The 18001-nt window shown below is 38.0% G+C and overlaps 1 protein-coding gene across 1 annotated transcript in view; it reads left to right on the top strand.

Moving 5' to 3' along the window:
• LOC123533888 (nonsense-mediated mRNA decay factor SMG9-like) overlaps positions 1–17490 on the top strand; it is a gene marked incomplete at its 3' end in the record, with an annotated part of 45711 nt that extends 28221 nt beyond the window's left edge. Inside the window, 5 exon segments of the mRNA XM_053535148.1 lie at positions 8588–8683; positions 14033–14222; positions 15815–15922; positions 16511–16624; positions 17358–17490. Coding sequence (XP_053391123.1) covers positions 8588–8683; positions 14033–14222; positions 15815–15922; positions 16511–16624; positions 17358–17490 — 641 coding nt within the window.
• Positions 17491–18001: the final 511 nt, after the last annotated feature.

Raw genomic sequence — 18001 nt, 5'->3', positions numbered from 1 at the left:
AAATTTCGTGGTTTTGGTTAAAACGGCAATTTCGTGGGGAAATAAATTCGTGGATTTCAAATTATGAATATAAAATGAATGGAAATTTTACTTTTTCGTTGGGATTAAATTTCGTGGATTGACTCAACCACGAAATCCACGAAAATTAGTCCCCCACGAATATTAATGATTTCACAGTATTTCCCAATGAACTGTGTGCTCAGTAGAGTTGACAGGTATCCGCCTGGTTGGGTACCAGGTCCTTCCCTAAACAAGTCTGAATGCAGTGGTAATAATCTTGGTTGAGTAGTCATTTTGAACGTGTTTCAATAGCAAAACTTTGCTAGTTAAATACGCATATTGTCACTCAACCAAAAGTGGCAGAATTGTTTCGTCAAAATTAATTGTGATAGTGGAAAACAGCGCTGTTTTAGACTAATTATTTAAAATTAAATGCAAGGTTGCTAACATTAAAATTGGAGTATAGACTAATTAACAAACGAAACAAACCTGATTATCGCCGGACAACAATAGGTTGATTTTTACACCTTACAAATAATATTGATATTTTTGACGAGCTGTGATATCGAAGAACCAGGTGTAAAGACTGTACAGCAGGGTTCGAATTTAGCCAGATTTTCTACTTGCATTTTTTCGCAAGTGGTATTTTTTTTAACTTGCTAAATGAAAAAACAACTTGCATTTTCCGCGACTTGTCACTTTATTACAACATTAACACAAACATCCACGTGACGAGTCAAGCCAATCAGATCTGCGCTATGTAAATAGTAACTTATTATAGATTACCAAAAAACCCACCGGATGCGGTAAACGTCATCAAAATTAGCGCAGGTACTTGTCAAGTTGTCAGCAGTTGAAAAGACATGCGCACGGGACAGGTATCGAGTGTAAACTTCCGTTTACGACGAAAGATGAAAGAGTGCTTTGAAATTCGTTCTGCAAATGACAATGCGCTGCAATGACCGCGAGTTGTTAAAGAAAGAACAGTGAAAGATCGAGACAACCGTTAGAAATGCACATTATTCAGCCAAAATTTTTCACTCGCAAAAAAATGCTGGTGTCTGAAATCTCACCTCGCAGTTTGAAATTTGCACTCGCATTTCGCGAGTATGCGAGCTTAAATTCGAACCCTGTACAGGTAAATAGATGGGACTGAAATATTCCATCGAGCTAAATGAAATATTGTGCTAATCATATGGATGTAATGATAAAAAATACCATTAAAATATATAGACGAAAGTCGGGACCGACCAAAATACATCGTGCTAATCGGAGTATCGAGCGAACCAATATTGAGGTAACGATTTTCAACTGTATATAAAACAGGAGAAGATAATCCAAAGAAATGACAGACCCCACATCAATAGGAAGATCCCAAATATTATAAACTTCATTATGATACACTTTTTAGTATCAGATTATATGTACGTTACTTGTAGTAATAAAAAAAGGGCCAGAGTCATTAACCCAGTAAAATCTGAAATCTAGGCCATTACAGTTACAAAAAACTTGACATTGAATTTAAGGGGTTTCTAGACTGAGTTTAGAATTGGAATTTTACTCATTAAAGAGAGAATTTTAAGTGGATTACATAGGTTAACTTTAATATATGATTTACATTTTTCTGGTACTAGCAGCTTCCTTGCTTGGCACTCAGCATTAAGAGGGTAAGGCTAGGACTGGTAAGCCAGGTGTCAGTATAATGTGACTAGGTGGGGTATCATGTCATGTGTCTATGGCTTGATATTCATGTGAGGCAGCATTATAAAGTTGGGCAATGTGCTCACTACTATAAGTAGACACTGTCGTTTATATGACTGAGAAATTGTTGAAAAAGACTAAACCCAAATACACACACACACATTTTAATTTTCTTGCATTTGGAGAAATACCAGAAAGAGGAGGAGTTAAACAAGATACAAGTGTCAATCAAATCACCTCAGGGTGTTAATTAACCAATCAGATTAGTGGTAATCAGGGATTAGCAGGCCTTCCTGATCTGATCAGATAAAAAGGGGTGATTTTGGCAAACCACATTCTGCTCTCTACTAGTTTTTGGACTAATATCTTTTGTATCTTACTACCAGTAATCTGGTAATTAATTGGTTTCTTTAAAATAACTTGTGATATTTGGATTTTACTTACATAGTGGATAGAAAATAGATTTTAATATAAAGTTTTCTAATGGTGAAATTAAAAGATGCTCAGTCATAGCTGTGGCTCTTTTCCTTAATTTTACTTTAAATATTACAGTGTTTTTGCCATTTTCTTATTCTTTGGAACTTAACAGTTATCAAGACATTTAGCTGGCAACAAACATCAGAATCATATACAGGTTGTAACTCCCTTACCGGTCGCTAAGGGTGACATACCCTGTATATTATTATTATCCCCCGCCGATGAAATCGGGAGGGGGATATTGAAATGGCGTTGTCAGTCAGTCCGTCCGTCCGTCCGTCCGCAGCCATTTCTCAGTAACTACTTGGTAGAATTTCATGAAACTTGAAATAAACATGAACCAACATACTGCGATGATGCCCGTCAAGTTTTTTTTTTTATTGGTCAATTTCCCTCAGAGTTATTGCCCTTGATTTAATAAAAAATGTCTGTCTGCAGCCATTTCTCAGTAACTAACAGGTAGAATTTCATCAAATTTGAAATAGACATGAACCAAGATACTGCGCTGATGCCCATCAAGTTTTTTTTTGATAGGTCAATTTCCCTCAGAGTTATTGCCCTTGATTTAATGAAAAATGTCCGTCTGCAGCCATTTCTCAGTAACTAGCAGGTAGAATTTCATCAAATTTGAAATAGAAATGAACCAAGATACTGTGCTGATGCCCGTCAAGTTTTTTTTTTTGATAGGTCAATTTCCCGCAGAGTTATTGCCCTTGATTTAATGAAAAATGTCCGTCTGCAGCCATTTCTCAGTAACTAGCAGGTAGAATTTCATCAAACTTGAAATAGACATGAACCAAGATACTGCGACGATGCCCTTCAAGTTTTTTTTCGATTGGTCAATTTTCCATTTAGTTATTGCCCTTTAATTGTTTAAAAATCCACAGATCTGTACATAACAAACCAACCAATTGGAAGAATTTCATTAAACTTCTTCCATTCTTTTCCATGCACATTTATTATAAACATGTGATGTTGTGTACCTACACCTGGTCACCACCTTACATTGGTCACCCCCCCTCCCCCCCCCCCCCCCCCCCCCCCCCCCCCCCCACCCCACCACCATTTTTAGCCCACCATCATGATGATGGTGGGCTATTAAAATCACTCTGCGTCCGTGGTCCGTCATTCCGTCCGTCCGTCCCAATTTCTTGTTATCGCATCTCCTCAGAAACTGCTGGAGGGATTTTGACCAAACTTTGTCAGAATGATGTATTGGTACCCTAGTTGTGTCCCCCTGAAAATCAGACTGGTTCAACAATTTATGAGTGAGTTATGGCCCTTTGTTTATTTCTATAATTTATATAGATTTATATAGGGAAAAAACTTTGAAAACCTTCTTGTCCAAAACCACAGAGCCTAGGGCTTTGATATTTGGTATGAAGCATCATCTAGTGGTCCTCTACCAAGATGATTCAAATGATTTCTCTGGGGTCAAATATGGCCCCGCCCTGGGGGTCACATGGTTTATATAGACTTATATAGGGAAAAACTTTGAATAACCTCTTGTCCAAACCCACAGGGCCTAGGGCTTTGATATTTTGTATGTGACATCATCTAGTGGTCTTCAACTACGATTGTTCAAATTATACCCCTAGGGTCAAATATGGCCCCGCCCTGGGGGTCATATGGTTTACATAGACTTATATAGGAAAAAATGTTGAAAATCTTCTTGTCCAAACCACAAAGCCTAGGGCTTTGATACTTGTAATGTAGCATCATCTAGTGGTTCTCTACCAAGTTTGTTCAAATTATCCTCCTAGGGTTAAATATGGCCCCGCCCCGGGGGTCACATGGTTCATATAGACTTATATAGGGAAAAGCTTTGAAAATGATCTTGTCAGTAACTACAACATTCAAACTTGGACCACATGTATATTTTTGAGTGCAAGATGAACCTTGACAAGAGTTGACCTTGATTTTGACCTAGTGACCTACTTTCACATTTCTGTAGCTACAGCCTTCAAATTTGGACCACATGCATAATTTTTGTGCACTGGAAAAAACTTTGACCTTTATTTTGACCTAGTGACCTACTTTCACATTTTTGAAGGTACAGGCATCAAATTTGGACCATATGCATAGTTTCGTGTTTCAAAATGAAATTTGACATTGATTTTGACCTAGTGACCTACTTTCACATTTCTCAAGCTACAGTCTTCAAATTTGGACTACATGCATAGTTTTGTTTACCGAAAAAAACTTTGACCTTGACATTGACCTAGTGACCTACTTTCACATTTTTGAAGGTACAGGCTTCAAATTGGACCACATGCATAGTTTTGTATTCTGAAATAAAATTTGACCTTGATTTTTGACCTAGTGACCTACTTTTACATTTTCTCAAGCTACGCCTTCAATTTGGACCACTTGCATAGTTTTGTGTACTGAAATGACCTTTGACCTTTACATTGACCTAGTGACCTACTTTCACATTTTTGAAGGTACAGGCTTCAAATTTGGACCACATGCATAGTTTTGTATTCCGAAATAAAATTTGACCTTGATTTGACCTAGTGACCTACTTTACACTTCTCAAGCTACAGCCTTCAGATTTGGACCACATGCATAGTTTTGTGTACTGAACAAACTTTGACCTTTACATTGACCTAGTGACCTACTTTCACATTTTTGAAGGTACAGGCTTCAAATTTGGACCACATGCATAGTTTTGTATTCCGAAGTAAAATTTGACCTGGATTTTGACCTAGTGACCTACTTTTACATTTCTCAAGCTACGCCTTCAAATTTGGACCACTTGCATAGATTTGTGTTGTGTACGGAAATGAAATTTGACATTGAGCTAGTCAGTAAGTCTTGAAATTTGGAACACTCAAAAATGGCACATTGGTGGGCGCCAAGATCACTCTGTGATCTCTTGTTTTCTTTTTTTTTTTTTTTTTTTTTTTTTTCATTTTCGTTTTCTACCAATATTTATTAATCACATGTAAACTGTTGTATCGTCACTCCCCCCCCCCCCCCCCCCCCCCCCACCCACCCAAACAAACCATTCATTTTCTTTTAATTTGTTTTGACTAATGAAATTATTTGCTTCTTGGTAACATTCTTATCTTTTTGCAGGATATATTTTTTTGCCGTTCCTCAACTCTGACCCTTTCGGCAGGGGATTCCAATTCATCGAATTTGCTTGTTCATTTTCTTTTGTTGAATTGTGCTTCACAGGTATTTTCCACTAGTTTCTGTGTTTACTTTATGGACTTGGTGTTTTTTCCATTTAAAGTGACTTAGTTATTTTGTGAAGTGGTCAAGTTGTGTTGGGATTTGGATATTGGCAGAAATATTAGTCTGAATACTTGGAACTATTTTACATTGATCTTGTGTATATATTTACTGTAAATAAAAGACTTAGATTTCATACTGACTTGATTGCTAATCTCTGAGTGAATAATTATTGACTCAGCTGGAGTGTACCTGTGTGCAAGCTTCTAACAGACATTCGCGACTCCTGCTAACCATAGACACAAAGATTCCCCACAGGGTGTCTGACTAGCCCTAAATAGTCAATGGTGTCGGTCTCCTGATATTTATTGGTGATTCTGTCCCCATTCTGGATGACTCACCCCCCTCAATAAGCCCATTGAAAGCAAGGTCCTTAACGCAGATACAAGTCTTTCTCAGTTTTCGCGGGTCAAACTCTGCAGTGCCATTTTTAGCTCGACTATTCGAAGAATAGTCTAGCTATTCTACTCACCCTGGCGTCGGCGTCACACCTTGGTTAAGTTTTTGCATGCAAGTACATACAGCCATCAATTAAAGGCATATAGCTTTGAAACTTATTTTTTTCATTTTCTAGGTCAGTTACCAACCTCTCTGGGTCAAGTCCCATAACTCTGACATGTATTTTGAGCAAATTATGCCCCCTTTTGGACTTAGAAAATTTTGGTTAAAGTTTTACATGCAAGTTACTATCTCCAAAACTAATGCAGATATTGATTTGAAACTTCACATGTGTTATCGGGGTTATAAAACTAGTTGATAGCAGCAAGTCCCATAACTCTGACTTTGATTTTGGCCAAATTATGCCCCCTTTTGGACTTAGAAAATTCTGGTTAAAGTTTTGCGTGCAAGTACATACAGCTATTTCTAAAAGGCATATAGATTTGAAACTTATTTTTTCTTTTTCTAGATCAATTACCAACCTCACTGGGTCAAGTTCCATAACTCTGACATGTTTTTAGCTCACCTGAGCAATGCTCAGGTGAGTTTTTCTGATCACTCAATGTCCGGCGTCCGTCGTCTGTCTGTCTGTCGTCTGTCGTCTGTCGTCTGTCGTCTGTCAACACTTAGCTTGCGTATGCGATAGAGGCTGTATTTTTCAATTAATCTTCATGAATTTTGGTCAGAATGATAACCTTGATGAAATCTAGGCCGAGTTCGAAAATGGGTCATCTCGGGTCAAAAACTAGGTCACTAGGTCAAATCAAAGAAATACCTTGTGTATGCGATAGAGGCTGTATTTTTCAATTGATCTTCATGAATATTGGTCAGAATGATAACCTTGATGAAATCTAGGCCGAGTTCGAAAATGGGTCATCCCGGGTCAGAAACTAGGTCACTAGTCAAATCAAAGAAAAACCTTGTGTATGCATAGAGGCTGTATTTTTCAATTGATCTTCATGAATATTGGTCAGAATGATAATCTTGATGAAATCTAGGCCGAGTTCGAAAATGGGTCATCTCGGTTCAAAAACTAGGTCACTAGGTCAAATCAAAGAAAAACCTTGTGTATGCGATAGAGGGTATTTTCAATTGATCTTCATGAATTTTGGTCAGAATGATTACCTTGATGAAATCTAGGCCGAGTTCGAAAATGGTCATCTCGGTTCAAAAACTAGGTCACTTGGTCAAATCAAAGAAAAACCTTGTGTTATGCGATAGAGGCGGTATTTTCAATGATCTTCATGAATTTGGTCAGAATGATATCCTTGATAAAATCTAGGCCGAGTTCGAAATGGGTCATCTGGATCAAAAACTAGGTCACTAGGTCAAATCGAAGAAAAACATTGTGTATGCAATAGAGGATGTATTTTTTCAATTGATCTTCATGAAATTTGGTCAGAGTGATTGCCTTGATGAAATCTAGGACGAGTTTGAATATGGGTTATCTGAGGTCAAAAACTAGGTCACTAGATCAAATTAAAGAAAAATCTTGTGTATGCGATAGAGACTGTTTTTTTCAATTGATTTTTATGAAATTTGGTCAGGATGATTGCCTTAATGAAATCTAGCTCGAATTTGAATATGGGTCATCTGAGGTCAAAAACTAGGTCACTTGGTCAAATCAAAGAAAAAACTTGTGTATGTGATAGAGGCTGTATTTTTCAATTGATCTTCATGAATTTGGTCAGAATGATTCCCCTTGATAAAATCTAGGTCGAGTTTGAACATTTGGTCATCTAGGGTCAAAAACTAGGTCATATCTAAGAAAATGCTTGTTTTATCGCAAGAGACCAATTTTTTGGTCCAATCTTAATGAAAATTGGTCAGAATATTAATTTTTGTTTCCATGAAATCACTAGGTCAGACATGTTTTACACTGTTATGGTGTGTTTCTTAGGTGAGCGACCTAGGGCCATCTTGGCCCTCTTGTTTGAGCAAATTATGCCCCCTTTTAGACTTAGAAAATTTTGGTTAAAGTTTTACATGCAAGTTATTATCTCCAAAACTAATGCAGATATTGATTTGAAACTTCACATGTGTCTTCGGGGTTATAAAACTAGTTGATAGCAGCAAGTCCCATAACTCTGACCTTCATTTTGGCCAAATTATGCCCCCTTCTGGACTTAGCAAATTCTGGTTAAAGTTTTGCGTGCAAGTACATACAGCTGTTACTAAAAGGCATATAGATTTGAAACTTATTTTTTCTTTTTCTAGACCAATTACTAACCTCACTGGATCAAGTTCCATAACTCTGGCATGTATTTTGGGCAAATTATGCCCACTTTTGGACTTTGAAAATTCTGGTTAAAGTTTTACATGCGAGTTTCTTTCTCCAAAACTAATGCAGATATTGAATTGAAACTTCACATGTGCCTTAGGGGTTATAAAACTAGTTGATAGCAGCAAGACCCATAACTGATATGCATTTTGGTCAAATTATTCCCCCTTTTGAACTTAAAACTCTTTTGATATTTAACCTTTTTAGGTAATATTTTCCTGCCTCTGGGACAGTATTTCGAATAGTCGAGCTTGGCTGTCTTATGGACAGCTCTTGTATTTTCGTAGACTGATCTTTTTTCACCAAAAAAAAGTTACGGTCAGGGGTAAAAAATAACGGTCGGTCAGGTGACCAGAAACAAGACTGTTTTTTGTTAGGCCTTATTGATTTACAGTTACAAGCGGGCGTGTCCTCATTTTTAACAGTGTGAATTCCTTTTCTTGATGGCAGCCTTTGCTGAGTGCCTCAGTTTTGGACCAGTTGATACACAATGAGAAGAAAATACCTCCAGAATACACAACAGCAGAGAACTTTGCGGAAATTCAGGTGACTCTTTGCTTTCTCTTGTACCTATGATTTAGTTGTTTCATTATACATGCAAATACAAATTACATGCCTTTTTTCATCAATTTGGGAATGCCACCAACACTGGTGGAATTGGGAAAATGCTCTCGGAAATGGTCTTAATTGGGACAATTTGCAAATTACCAAAATCTACATAAACGTGTTTTTGTGTGAAATATTATTGAATTGCATTTCAGTCATTGTTCAACAGTATTATAATTTACCTAAATGTACAAACAAATTAGGAAAACTGTCTTAAAACAGCAAAAACCCTAAAGGGTATAATCATTTGGGAATATTAAATTTAACTTTGGGGAAAAAAATCATACTTTTTATGCCCCTGGCATCCACTGATGCGGGAGGCATATATAGTGATTATCCTGTCCGTTCGTTCGTCCGTCCATACGAGGTTAACCAAATGGGACCGTTTTGTCTAGCATCAATACCTCTTACTAGAATGACTTGATACTGATGCAGATGTAACCTGTGAACATTCCTATTCTTCAGACATCACCTAACCTCAGTTTGACCTTGACCTCATTTTGGACTTTGGTTGCTTTATATGGCAGGGTTCTCACTAGCAATTTCAAGTTGCAGTCCTGGGACTCCCAAAGCTGAAAAAGTTGCAGTCCCAACTACTGACTAGACTGATGGACAGACTTAAACGTTTCGTCAAAACACAGGCCTCTATTGAACTGTCAAATTAAGTGTAGACCGACAGACATTTTGTAATCACAATTCTTCACCCAAATATTGTTAAGGTGAGATAAAAAGGTAAAGGTAAAATGTAGTAAAAAATTAATGTAGGACAAAATTACCCCAGGACCCCCCACCCCCTCCTGACCCCTGCTGTTTCAGATCTTCCTGGACAAAATCCCCCTGTGAAATTATCAAGACGGACAAAATCCCCCTTTTGAAAATATCAAGACGGACAAAATCCCTCATGATAATTTTTTCTTTACTTTTTTATTTCATAATGGAAACGTATATAAACATGCAGTGAAAAGAAAATATATGAACAGTTACTTCTTTTATTTTAGAGCATAACGTTAAAACATTCGGTCTAAAATACATTAAGAATGCACAGTATGTCTATGGTCAACATATTAATAAATGCTTCTTCAGTAACTTCAGTGATTTTGCAGAAAGATAATCTCGTTACTAAGACCGACATCGACAGCATCTTAAAATTACTTGGACATTCATAATTAAGCCTAATTATCACTTTTTCTAAAAAGTTCTTAAAAACTGCCTGGTAATTAGTACGTGAGAAAACAATCGGAGTTACTTCAAACTCTACATAATCCGTCGTTATCAATTAGAAATTGTCACCTATGCAATCACGCCGACAATCAAATGTATTCGAGTTGATCATACATATGCCGCCTGTCTCGCGGTGTAGTGGAAACGGGCAACGCTGAATGGCTATACGCCGATATCGGTGACAAGCGAGTAACTCCGCCCACATATTTTGCTCTCGAGTCAAACCTTGTGTATTCGCAGGTTTATGTAATCAATTAATTTTCATTGCATCTCACTGCAGAAATGTGCGTCCGGGGACTCCCAAGCTGCAATAAACATGCGTATACCGGGACCAATTATGCGTACAGGGACGCCGATTTTGGTGTTTCCGAGAACCCTGATAAGGGCCATCTCTTGGTTAACCAAATGGGACCGTTTCGTCTAGCATCAATACCGCTTACAAGAATGAATTGATACTAATACAGATGTAATACAGATGTAACCTGTGATTATTCCTCATCTTCAAACATAACCTGACCTCAGTTTGACCTTGACCTCATTTTGGACTTAGGTTGCTTTATATGGGCCATCTCTTGGTTAACCAAATGGGACCGTTTCGTCTAGCATTAATACCGCTTACAAGAATGAATTGATACTAAAACAGATGAAACCTGTGACCATTCCTCATCTTCAAACATCACCAGACCTCAGTTTGACATTGACCTCGTTTTGGACTTAGGTTGCTTTGTATCGACAAGGATGCCACGGGGGCATCAAGCGTTTATTGAACGCAGCTCCTTGTTTTGCATTGGGATTACCTCCTTTTACCGGAGGTAGATTTATAGGGGGAAAAAGCCCTGAATTATATAGGGGTTGAGGGCTAAATTGGAGTCACCTGTGTTTGTAAGTTGGTCAGACTGCTCCTATCTTAGGGCCTCCATGACAGAGTGGTTAAGGTCACTTGCCCCTCACTTATTATGCCCCCCTTTGAAAAAGGAGGGGTATATTGTTTTGCAGATGTCGGTCGGTAGGTTGGTCGGTCGGTCGGTCGGAATGTAGACCTATCCGTTTCCAGATGATAACTCAAGAACGCTTAGGCCTAGGATCATGAAAGTTGATAGGGAGGTTGGTCATCACCAGCAGATGACCCCTATTGATTTTGAGGTCTGTATGTCAAAGGTCAAGGTCACAGTGACCCTGAATAGTAAAGCGGTTTCCAGATGATAACTCAAGAACACTTTGGCCTAGGATCATGAAAGTTGATAGGGAGGTTGGTAATGACCATCGGATGACCCCTATTGATTTTGAGATCAGTATGTTAAAGGTCAAGGTCACAGTGACCCTGAATAGTAAAACGGTTTCCGGATGATAACTCAAGAACGCTTGGGCCTAGGGTCACGAAAGTTGATAGGGAGGTTGGTCATCACCAGCAGATGACCCCTATTAATTTAGAGGTCTGTATGTCAACGGTCAAGGTCACAGTGACCCTGAATAGTAAAACGGTTTCCGGATGATAACTCAAGAACACTTGGGCCTAGGATCATGAAAGTTGATAGGGAGGTTGGTAATGACCAGCGGATGACCCCAATTGATTTTGAGGTCAGTATGTTAAAGGTCAAGGTCACAGTGACCCTGAACAGTAAAACGGTTTCCGGATGATAACTCAAGAACGCTTAGGCCTAGGGTCACGAAAGCTGATAGGGAGGTTGGTCATAAGCAGCAGGTGACCCCTATTGATTTTGAGGTCAGTATGTCGAAGGTCAAGGTCACAGTGACCAGGAACAGTAAAATGGTTTCCAGGCAATAACTCAAGAACGCTTGGGCCTAGTGTCAAGAAAATTGATTGTTAGGTTGGCCATGACCAGCAGATGACCCCTATTGATTTTGAGGTCATTAGGACAGAGGTCAAGGTCACATTGGCTAGGAACAGTTAAATGGTTTCTGATCTTCTTGTCCAAAACCATAGGGCCTAGGGCTTTGATATTTGGTATGTAACAAAATCTAGTGGTCCTCTACCAAGATTGTTCAGATTATTTCCCTGGGGTCAAATAGGGTCACATGGTTTATATAGACTTATATAGGAAAAAAATTTGAAAATCTTCTTGTCCAAACCACAAAGTCTGTGGCTTTGGTGGTTCTCTACCAAGTTTGTTCAAGTTATCCCTCTTGGGTCAAATATGGCCCTGCCTCAGAGGTCAAATGGTTCATATAGACTTATATAGGGAAAAACTTAGAATCTTGATGTCCATAACTTACATCATTCAAATTTGGACCACATGTATAGTTTTGAGTGGCAAGATGAACCTTGACATGAGTTGACCTTGATCTTGACCTAGTGACCTACTTTCACATTTCTGTACCTACAGCCTTCAAATTTGGACCACATGCATAGTTTTTTGTTCCAAAATAAAAGTTGACCTTGATTTTGACCTAGTGACCTACTTTCACATTTCTCAAGCTACAGCCTTCAAATTTGAATCACATGCATAGTTTTGTGTACCGAAATTAACTTTGATCATGAGATTGACCTAGTGACCTATTTTCACATATTTGAAGGTACATGCTTCAAATTTGGACTGCATGCATATTTTTGTGTTCTGAATTGAAATTTTACATTGATTTTTATCTATTACCTACTTTCACATTTCTCAAGCTACAGCCTCCAGATTTGAAGCACATGCATAGTTCTGCTTACCAAAATGAACTTTACCTTGAAATTGATCTAGTGGCCTGCTTTCACATTTCTCAAGCCACCGCTTTCAAATTTGGACCACATACACATTGTTTTGTACCTAAATGAAATTTGACCTTGATTTTGACCTTGAGCTAGTCTTGAAATTTGGAACATTTAAAAATGGCTCAGTGGATGGCGCCAAGATCAATCTGTAATCTCTTGTTAGGTTAATAGGTTAAAGGTCAAGGTCAGATTAAACCAGAATGGTAGAATTTTTGTTTACAGTGAGCCTATAATTTCTGTTCCTTGTGCAATTACTGAATGCATCGAGGGGGGCATTTCGTGTTCGACGAGCTCTTGTTTGGGTTAGAGCTTCACTCAGGGCGTTGAATTCTTCATGTGAGGAAGCTATCCAGCTGGCTTGCAAAAGGTCAGTGGTTCTACCCAGGTACAAACTGGTAATGAAATGATGCAAGGAGGGGCACCTGGGGTCTTCCTCCATCATCAAAGCTGGAAAGTTACCATATGACATATAATTGTGACGATGCGATGTTAAACCCAACAAAACAAAAATAAATGCTCCATATCTTCTTGACTTCGTGAAGCGAGAAGAATTTTCATTAAACAACATCAGTTGTTAACCTCCTCAAGACAACTTACTTCTAGTAAAAAACCTTGTCACTAGGTCCAAGGTCAAGGTCACTCTACAAGGTCAAAAGCTATGAACATAACATTTTACTCCTACTGTATGAAAGTGGCATCTTAGGGTTTTAATCTCTTTTAGTGATGGCTCAAGGTGGACTTCAATATCTTGAGTTTAAATAGATATATATGAAAATATACATGGAAGATATAAAGATTCTGTGAAAAAGTTCCATTTTAGTAGGTTAGATTTTTGATCTATATAAATTTGCTGCAAGTAAGACTGGACTTTGGCACAAATGGATTTCAGCATTTACGGTAGCAGAATTCTCTCAAGTGTTTGCAGCAAGTGAGGTGGTCTAGTGGTAACACGCTTGACTGCCAGTCCGTGAACTAGAAAATTTCTGAGATGCTTTTGAGTGTCTTTCACCTGACTAAGAGGCCTGTACTAGTTCTTCCCAGGAAAGACGGCTTCGCGTGAATTGGTGCTATACATCAGGCACGTTAAAGAACCAGACTGTCTTTTGGCAAAGAGCTAGGCTAAGTTAGCCGGACAGGCCTGTATTTCTCTCTGTTCTCTCTGTCTGTTCTAGGGACTTTATCTCACTCTGTCCCTCTGGTCAGATCACTCTGTGTCTGTACTAGTAGAGGATGAATTTTGCATCCTGATGGGCTGCGTTTGCTATATGTAAAGCGCTTTTGAACGTATTATGATGAAAAGGGTGCTATATAAATCTAGTATAATAATAATATTCTTTCATGGTTGTTTTCAGAGTTTGCAGCAAGTAACACTCCTGCTGACTGTATGTAATGTTGTAATGGTAGTTCAGGACTGGTTTACAGATCTGTCAGTCCTACATTTTCTCCAGACGGCAGAAATGTTGAAACCGTCTACACCGTCATCATCTGGACACGACAGCAACTCGGCCCCAGAGGATCATCCTGATTACTATCCACATATAGGTAGTGAAATTTTATTATCATTGCCATTCTATTGAGCATATAGGAGATAATTGTAAGGGATATTCTGGCTAAATGTTGTAGAACTTTTTTCATGAAATTGAGATTTCTACTTGCCTGAAGTGATGATACAGGTTGTCTGTCTGTCTGTCTGTCTGTCTGTCAACAATTTTGTTTCCACCCAGTAACGTACGAATGTTTCTTAAACTTGATAAACTTGTAAACTTGATATGCACATTGCTTACAGGCTCACAGGCAGTGGATGACTATATTGATTTTGACATAAAATGGTTTCAAGGAAATGTACAAAAAGCCATTATTGCTCAATATCTTCAGAATATTTTGCCATACAGTCATTAAATTTAGTAAGCACATTGCTCAGGGGTAGTGGATGGCTTCTTTAGATTTTGTGTCCATTGGGCCAAAGGTCAAGATCACAGCCACTGTTACCATAGTAGAAAAACCATTGCCACTCATGTCTTTAGAATGAGTTGACTTACAATCCCTTAAAATGACAAGCACATTGCCCAGTGATTTTTAGGTCAGTGATTCACAGGTCAAGGTCATACTGAAGGTGCAGAAAATACTTTAAGAATGATATAGTGTAGACCCTTAAACTTAGCAGTCACATTGTTAGTTGGCAAGAGAGTTAACTTACAGTACACAATAACCAAACTTAATCTTTAGCATGCAAGATAAATTGTCGTCTGCTGGAAATGTCGTCTGCTAAAATTGTAAAGTTCATTCAATTTGCTCCAAAATTGGAAGAAATATTGTCAGAGTCTGATCTGGTTCCAAGCTGTGTGCAAAGGCTGTTAAATTCGCCTGCAGCAGGCTTAGGGTTAACAAGTGCATTGCTTGTGGACATTGCATGACCCATATTGATTTTAAGTCAGTTGGCTGGAGGTCAAGGTAAAAGTGACTGTTAGTACTGGAACATTTTCTGTTCATTATTTTGAAAACCTACAACTGACAAACGTAAAAGGCACATTGCTCATAGGCAGTGAATGACCTCTAATGATACTGAGGTCAGTGGAACTAAGTTCAAGGTCACATTGACTTGTTAGACAGTTAGACATCTGTGGATAGAAATGGTTTGAAAAGTAAGGGTAAGAAAACAGACTGCAGGATTGTTATGATACTAATAGTAATAAATAAATAGCCATGATAATTTCTTGTAAATTAAAAAAAAAACTGTTTCTATAGAGAGAAGGTAAACATATTGATGCAAAGTTAAATTTCATGTGACCTTGGATGAAAACTGTACTGCATGATGGATGGTGGTTTTTATGCCCCCGAAGGGAGGCATATTGCTTTCAATTGTCCATCTGTTCGTTTGTCACAACGTTACTTTTGCATGAAGTCACTTTACTCACAAACCACTGCACCCAGGACCTTCAAACGTCATATGCTGATGGTACTTCTTGAGTACACCAACCCTACTGACTATGGGGTCAAAAGTCAAGGTCAAAGGTCAAGGCGCTGCGGGGGCATTTGTCACCATTAGTGACAGCTCTTGTTATGACTTCTAATATTTATGGAACAGGAATGTATTCATATATACTGACTACTTCAGAATTTACTTTCCATTTTAGTATTTGTGCAGAATAAGTCAGGAAGAGAAGATTTCAGTGTTGAGAACTTCACAGCTATGCAGAAATCTTTGTCCACAATATTTCAGACTTCCAAACTGAAGATGAAAGGTATGGTTTACCTGATTACTGGTTTTCAGCAGGCATGTGTTTTCCATTTTTGACAAGTAGACAGTATGAAGTACAGTTGAAGCTTTCAATCTTTGTATCTCAAATTCCAAGGAATTGAGTGTTTTGCACCGAGATAACTGAAATTTAGCTTAAAATGATAATTCTGTGCATGTCTTATTGGGACAGGGCTTACAAATGTCTTTGCAATAGCCAAAATTTTGAGTTAGGAGAGATTGAGATATTTAGTTTCAACTGGATATGGAAAGCTATTCTGCTGGTCTTTGCATTGGCAGTCAGGCCCAGGACTGGATTGTGTTAAAGTTTTAAATGTTTTTGATACAGTAATTCAAGAAATCTCAAGCCAAGGATCACGAAACTTGATAGGGAGATTGATTATGATCAACAGATGGCCCCTATTGATTTTGAGGCCAATAGGTCAAAGGTCAAGGTCACATTGACCCAGAACGGTAAAACTTTTGTGTACAGTGACCTAATGATTTCTGTTCCTTGTGCAATAACTGAATGCATCATGATGGGGAGGGTGGGGGGTGCATTTTGTGTTCTATGAGCTCTTGTTTTATATTTTAGGTGATGTTAATATGACAACTGGTAGACAGACGTTTGGATTGAATCCTGCATTTGTCAAGTCGGATCTTAACTTATTTGTTTTACCATGTATGGATGGAAGGAAAGATGCTGAAGGTTGGGTTTTAATTATAGATATCTTCATTTTACGTTTCATTAGTTTAGTTTATACTAATTTATTTTAGCCAGATTGTGATGAAAGCATCAAGCTTATTCAAACCACTTTGGAGTCTGCTTCCTGGAAAAAAAACCAATACTGGTGTCATATGAGGTGTGGTCGTGACCCCAGTGGGGCTGAACCATGACATCTGGATGTTCCATTGGTAAAGAAGTAAATGATTTAGGAAATGATGTCTCATTTACTGGTATATATATACATGTTGTTTGGTTATGATTGTTCTTAATTTGAGTATATTACTGAAGTGTCTTTTGCAGGCTGTCTACAAATTTCTTTTTCTACATATTTTTGACATTTCCTGTTTGTCTGGAAATTTGAATATATTACTTTTGAGCAAATGTCTATTTATACCTGCGAGTTTGTGGGGACATAGGAGTTTTCTGACGGTTGGTTGGTCAGTTGGTTTATTGAAAAAAAAATGTGAGGCAAAGTTCTTCCAGAGTTTTTGCAATTGATTAGTCAGTTGTGTTGAATCATTTGATTTGTCAGTAACTTCCTGTTTTCTGCAAGAAATTTTTATCATTTTTTACCAATATCTAGTTTTGTTTTAGAAATTCCATATTTAAATTTGTCCCATCTTTTTTAGGACGTGCATGGATAGCCTGATTAATATTTGCATGTGCTTGTGAATGAAACGTCTAACACTTTGTAATGTATTGTCATTTCTTTTAGATACTGTACTGACAATGTTACCAGAGTATAGAGGATACCCAAGTTTCCAGACACTGATAAACTCACTGAGGGGACAAATTCTTGCCATGCCAAGGGAGGCAATAACACACACTACTCTCACAGAGAAAAACTGGTAATTAAGCCCCCTTATTGAATAATTTCTCTGCAGTCTATTATTTTCTTGTTTTATCTTTCCTCTTTTCACACAAAAGTCTGTTTGCCTGTCTGTAAAAAAGCTAGTCTAGAACTACCAAGTTGTTCAAAGATTTCCATTCAATATAGAAATCTTGTTCCCATAGTTATAGAAAGGAAAAACTGGAAAAAAATTCCAAATTGCAAAGACAGGGTTTAGATATTTATTTCCTAGCATTGTATAGTTGTCCTCTACCAAGTTATTTATTTATTTGGGTTTTACGGTGCACCAACACAGTATAGGTTATATGGCGCCAAACAGGACTACAAATTTTGGTTCCACATCTCTACCAAGTTATTCAGATCATGCTCCTTGGTTTGACATTGGTCCCACCCAAGGGTTCACTTGTTTTACCTAGGCTTTTATACTAAAAACTAAAATTCTTCTTGTCAAAAACGCAAGATATAGCATTGTGTTGTGGTACTCTACCAAGAAATCATGTATGCATCTG

This window comes from Mercenaria mercenaria, unplaced genomic scaffold (assembly GCF_021730395.1).
Source record: "Mercenaria mercenaria strain notata unplaced genomic scaffold, MADL_Memer_1 contig_4535, whole genome shotgun sequence".
In the NCBI taxonomy this organism is placed as follows: Eukaryota; Metazoa; Mollusca; class Bivalvia; order Venerida; family Veneridae; genus Mercenaria; species Mercenaria mercenaria.
Note: the sequence above shows the minus strand (reverse complement) of the source record. Positions and strands in the feature narration are given on the sequence as shown.